This window comes from Rhea americana, unplaced genomic scaffold, assembly GCF_003343005.1.
Source record: "Rhea americana isolate MKP2758 unplaced genomic scaffold, rheAme1 scaffold_94, whole genome shotgun sequence".
Lineage (NCBI taxonomy): Eukaryota > Metazoa > Chordata > Aves > Rheiformes > Rheidae > Rhea > Rhea americana.
In genome coordinates, this window is record NW_028187133.1 from 2,073,501 (window position 1) to 2,079,500 (window position 6,000).

The 6,000-nt window shown below is 38.9% G+C and overlaps 1 protein-coding gene across 1 annotated transcript in view; it reads left to right on the forward strand.

Moving 5' to 3' along the window:
* Positions 1-6,000, forward strand: part of DST (dystonin) — a 300,486-nt gene that overhangs the window by 192,660 nt on the left and 101,826 nt on the right. Inside the window, exons 45-48 of the mRNA XM_085324897.1 lie at positions 240-473; positions 1,817-1,969; positions 4,639-4,872; positions 5,152-5,433. Coding sequence (XP_085181023.1) covers positions 240-473; positions 1,817-1,969; positions 4,639-4,872; positions 5,152-5,433 — 903 coding nt within the window. The remainder of the gene's footprint in view (positions 1-239; positions 474-1,816; positions 1,970-4,638; positions 4,873-5,151; positions 5,434-6,000) is intronic.

Consider the following 6,000-nt stretch of genomic DNA (forward strand, 5'->3'; position numbering starts at 1 on the left):
CTTATTTATTACTAGAACATGGATTGTCGCAAGAGAAAACCGTGCACGAATTGATTCAAATGCCTGTCTAAATGTGCCAGAATGATTCTGAGACAGAGTTTTGATTTACTGTGGCTAAAATGGCTCTCAAAAGCATTTTGGAACATGGGGCTAAGTACAAGGATAGTAATATTTCTATATGTGTTTTATCCATACTGAATTTGTCTTCATGGTAGTCATTTGCTTCTCTTCATTTACAGAACGCTGCTGCAGAGCTTGGCGGTACAAAAATGCAGTTGGAGTCCACTGCGTTTGATGTTCAGTTCTTCATTTCTGAACATGCCCAAGATCTTTCTCCTAATCAGAGCAAACAGCTGCTGAGGCTCTTAAATGCCACCCAGAAATCTTTTCAGGAAGTACAGGAAGCAATAACATCTCAAATGGAAAGTTTAGAGACTCAGTTACAGGCAGCRCAGGAACTGGGTGATCAGAAGGTTTGCCTTTGTGTGTAAATGTGTACTGAGTGTTTTTGTCTATGGATGAGGAATTTTAATACCAGCATGCAGTATTAAGTGTATTCCTATCTCTTGCCTTTATTATAGATGCATTCATAGTTCTACAAAGATTATACAATCRAGTTTGGTAAACTGTCACTTCTGTMTTTYCTTGGTGCAATCACAGCTCACAGAATCAGCATATTAGGTTGCAGACAAATGCAGTTTCAGACATTATGGTTTCTACCGCCTGAGGTGCCTGGGTCTGCTATTTCTAGCAATGAGGGAAATTTACGATTTGCGATTCCTCGCAAGCATTGGTTGTTTAGAAGCTCTATCAGTAAAYAAACAAAACAATGAACTCAAGTCTGCTGCTGCTGCAGTTGTACTGATCAACGAGTATCTACTCTACCACCTTGCTCATCACTTCTGTTCTGCTGGAGACTTTCCTTTTTCTGATCTGCCAAGTCATCTGCTGTATGATCTTTGTCTGAGTCTTTAYAGTCAAAGAGCTGGATTTGTTTAATCTAGTCTTTGCTAGCATGGCTCATTTTGACTGAAATAGGTTAGAGGGACAGACATATGAGTACCTCAGTTGGCACACATAAGCAACTTCTGTTTTTATCGTTAAGGGAGGCCAGTAAGATACTGCAGTGGAACTGCATSTCCTCTTCTGTCATAAAAGCACAGTTAAGACTCAGCATCACCACCTTGTCCYCGTGTTTATGGATAATGAAAGGTTTTCTAGCATTCTGAGGACTTGTGTTACTTTGCCATTCTAAGAACATTTGTTTGCTCTGCACTCTGTCAAAGAAACATAAAAATGGGGAAAGTACAGATGTAGATACTTATGTAGGACTTAGTGACAATAATGGTCTTGCATGTTTTGTTCTTTTCTCCTGCTTAAGAAGCCAATATTTTCTATTCAGGTAACATATTACGCATACCAACAAAGCTAACTCACAATCACAACTAACCTCTATTTTGATATCCTTTTTTTCAGAATTAATAAGCATTTATCACAGGTTTCAAGCGAATAAGAGGTTGGATTTTCACTCCTGTYGTTTGGAGGTTTCATCTTTCACATAATGTGCATGGCCAGACTTCTATTGGGCAGTTCCATCAAACATGGTCTCTTTTACCTACAGCATATCAGAGGTTTATCCATAACTTCTGTATGTTCATCTTGCTCTATGTACCACTGCTATCATGTTTACAGCATACTTTTAAAATTATTGCTTTGTGATATGTTTTTCAATGGTAGCTCCTATCASAGTGTCTATTAGCTTCTGCAGTGAGGAAATTTGTGTTTTATTGTTCAATTGTATTTGGCTCTGATATAGGATGTGGCTGAGCGGCAACAGGAATGCAAAGAGAAGCTGCAGGAAATGTGTGATTTGCTTACGCAGACTGAAAATCGAATAATTGGACACCAAGAGTCTCTTGTKATTGGAGATAGCAAGGCTGAGTTAGAACATTACCAGACCAAGCAGGAGGTATGTACAYGTCTAATCAGATACATTAATGAAGAGTGAATGCAGAGGAGAGTGACTAGGCATTTTCATTGAAAAAGAAGACTGTCACGTGAGAGGAAGTAAAATAGATTTGTTTGGCCTAGCAAAGCAAAGGTTTAAAGGAATGCCTTTAAACTGCTGCCCGTGAAAACACTGAAGTTATGTACCAATGGCAGAAAAGCATCTTTGAAATCAGAAGACAATAAAATAGGGAGCATATATGAAGTGTTTCAAGAAGCAGTCTTTTAACAGGCCTCAGATTGTTAAATGATTTTTTAGCTTAAAACTGTTCCTGTCAGATGTGATAAAACAATACTTGTTTATTGTATTAAAATCATGTTCTGGCTTTGTGTCTGGTGTCAGGGAGTGCTTATTCCTGTTCACAGTAATCTTGAACAGAAGGCTTTCTGTTGCCTGAGGCTTCCYCTTGCCCTTACTCTTGTTCTGTTATGAATTCTGGTTTTCTAGTGATGCTTGTGGACTCCTTGGGGCCTTTTTGTAACAGAGCCCTTCCAGTCTGTTTACTTTTCTGTCGAGACCGTGCCTTTGAGCAAGGCAAGCCTTTGCAGGATTTTCCATGAGGCATGTGCGGTGCTGAAAGCTCCGGGCTTGGCACAAGGTTTGGCTTGTGAGGGAARTCCCAGCCCTTTGTGAGACAGCAGCATCCAAATCCTTGACACCAGTGGCAGCCTTGGCCTCTTTCCCTCTTTGGAAACCCTGTCTGGTCCCGTTCCTGAAGTGTCCGTGATGCAGAGGCACGCATTGGCTGGCAACCCGCTGTGAGGTGTGGGGTGGCCGGTGCAGCATGTGGCAGCGGCCAGGTCCCCTGCGGCGGGGACAGGCGGTGGCCGCAGTGCTTCCGTGCTGCCCGTGGGAGGAGGTGGCTGGAGAGAGCAGTGCTGTCCATGGGGAGCCCCGCCAGGACGGGGCAACGGGCAGCGCTGTGAGGTGAGGATCTGCCTTGGCGCGAGCCAGGGATGCTGGCGCTCTGCTGTGCTCTGCCCGCCGAGGTTCAGGCCTTTAGTATCCGAAGCTCTTGCTGGGACCTCCAGGCAGGATCCTGACTAAAGGCCAGGGACCATCATCTAACAAGCTTTTACTTAGTCCTGGACAACATTAGTGAGATTTTGACAGTTAAAAGACTGGAGAATTTGATACTGCTCTTCCTCGCCCTCCTCCTCCTCCTCCTCTGACTGGTTACAGTAGTAACATYGCAGAGCTCCAAATCAGGATCAGTAATATATAAAGGCAGAAATTATCTGATTCATCTTGCCTCACTTTAGCTGTCTTCAGAGTAACACAATGAGTTAGTTTAAGCTCTCTTTATAGTCAGTGGAAAGACATAAGCAGCTCAGAGTACCTCTCAAGTGTTCGTGATCTAAATAGAAATTTGAATAATCCATGCAAGTGAAGGGACAATATAGCATATACTTTATTTTTTGGATAGAAATAAATATCAGCTGTCCTTGACTGTCTAACAGACTGCATAACAGGCAAGCTGTTGTTTGCTGGTTGTACACACAGTACAACCTGTGTTGTAGGCACAGTTGTAGAAGTGTGCCTGGGGAAGGGCGTGGGGACTTAAAGAAGGTTTCTCTGAGATCAAGTCAGGGAGAGCTTTTGTTCTTAATGACCTGTATGGTTTGGGAGCACAGATATCTTTCTCAGAGAAAGAGAATCTTGTTTGAATACACTGTTTCCAGGAAAATCATTCTAAAATACTTGCTGAAGTGTTAAAATGTGGTGTTCTTTTAGCTACCAAGCTGTATGTGTAATTGCAACAAAATCTGCAGTCTAAAATAAGTGTCAGATCTTTTATGTATTGTAGCATCAAGTATTACACTACATATAGAATAAAAATATTTTATTATTTTATTAATTGGGTGAATATATTTAGAACCAGAGCTGTTTTAATAATAAAAGCTCCTTTTAGGTAACTGGAAGGCAGATCATGTATTTGACGCTATCGTATGACAAGGCAAATTGCTTTGGTTAAAATAAAGCTAAAGCTAAATGTCAGTCCTATACAAAATTTAATGGAATTAAACATTCTTTTGAGATTGAAATGATTACATTATGATTGATTTGATTGATTGTTACGACCAGTTACATTAAAAAGAAAAGTTCTTATGACATTTCTGGGCTGACCAAACCAAGGAAATATGGGAAATATTCTATCTGGAAAAGATGAGCACAAATTTCTGTATTCAGCCCTTCTCTGAAACTTTTCTTTAGAGTATTAACAGAACTGAATTTCTCAAGAGACTCACCTTACTGAATATGGTGTAGCAGATTTATTATATCTCTTGATACCTAAGAAATACCTAAGAAATATTTAAGAAATACAACAGAATATTGGAGCTCCTAAAGAAAAAAGAAAGGTGGCCTCAGTCAGAAGGGAAGTGTAAGCCAAGAGACTTCCAAATTGCAATCTTTTAAAAAGATGCATAGCTATGCTCAGAGATGATGGGGCAGACTGAACTTTGTAAGATTTTGCGTTTTTTTTTAATAGTCTCCAGYTAGGTAATATGTCATGTACTCTCAAGTAAAGAAGTAAAGGAGCTTGTACCCAAATCAGAGGTAGTTATAAGTTTAATCTGAAACTTCCAGTAAATTTACTTATCCTTATTTGCTTTCTCTTTTCCCCAAAGGAAATACAAAAAGACATGAGAGAGAGTACACAGGCATTGGCAGAGATTGTGAAAAATACTGAAATGTTCCTGAAAGAGAATGGAGAAAAGTTGTCACAAGAAGACAAGACTATTCTTGAACTGAAACTAAATGAAGCTAAAACAAAGTGTTTGCTCCTTAGCCAGAAGGCAGAAGAGTCCAAAAAAGAACTGGATAAAGCTATGACAACAGCAATTAAGCAGGAAACAGAAAAGGTTCTTAGACAACCCTTATTTATTTATTCAAATTGTTTAAGAATTATAAGGGATTAGTCTCGCAACTTCTTACTGATATGCTAAGGAGCGATTAAAATTATATTTCATGTGGGTAACTAATGAACTAGTTGCTGTTTTATATTCTTTTTAAAAATAGCAGCATATATGTCAATTAACATATTTTATAATGTTAACGTATCTTAAAAGGTCTGTTTGCATATGATATTATGTAGTGCCTAAAGAAGATCTGTAAACTGAAAGTGTGAAATTTCAATGTAGGTTGCAGCCATAGAACAGCTGGAAGAGAGTAAAAATACGATAGAAAATCTCTTGGAYTGGTTATCAAATGTGGACAAAGAAGCGGAGCACGGCAGGAGGCTTAAGCAGGTGATAGAACAGAACGGGACACACTTTGAAGAAGGAGATGTGAAAGCTTTGGAAGGAGAGGAGGACGATGTCAATGGCAATCTGCTGGAGCTTCAGCAAGACATTGAAACTCAGGTGGATGGTCTAGTGAAAAGCACAGAAGACAATCTGAACCAGCAGTATCAGAGGGTCAAGGTACTGTTACTGGGCTTTTTCAACTGTTAGGTGTTAAGCATGTTAATCCTCATTCAACATCTGTCTACCTTTGAATACTTTTAATAAATCCTACTTTGAGATAGAGAACTGGGAAAACTTTGATTACACTAAGTACACTATACTAAGAGTTAAGTAATAAGTAAATTATAGTTGGAAAAAAATGTTTCCAAGATGTTTCTAATATCAAGTTTTATTCTACAAAGTTATCTTTCAGAAGTATAGGAGAAAGTGCTTGTGTGATATAAATCCTGGTATCTCCAAATTCCACTGATGATGAAGACATTGTTTGGTCATGCACTGTGTATCTGGCTGAATTTACCTTTGGATATKTCTTAAAATTTTCAAAATGTACATAAATATGACCAAGAGTTAAGCTTTAATTTAGATTACTCAAAAATATTTTTTTTCACAAATGAGAGGAATATTAGAAAAACTTTTTAACATTTGATGGATTTTGCTTTACTCTTGTAAACAGAATTCAGCAGAGATTTCAAGACAGTAATGGTCTAATGAAACCCAAGATGATGAGAGTCTTTTTTTCTTTTT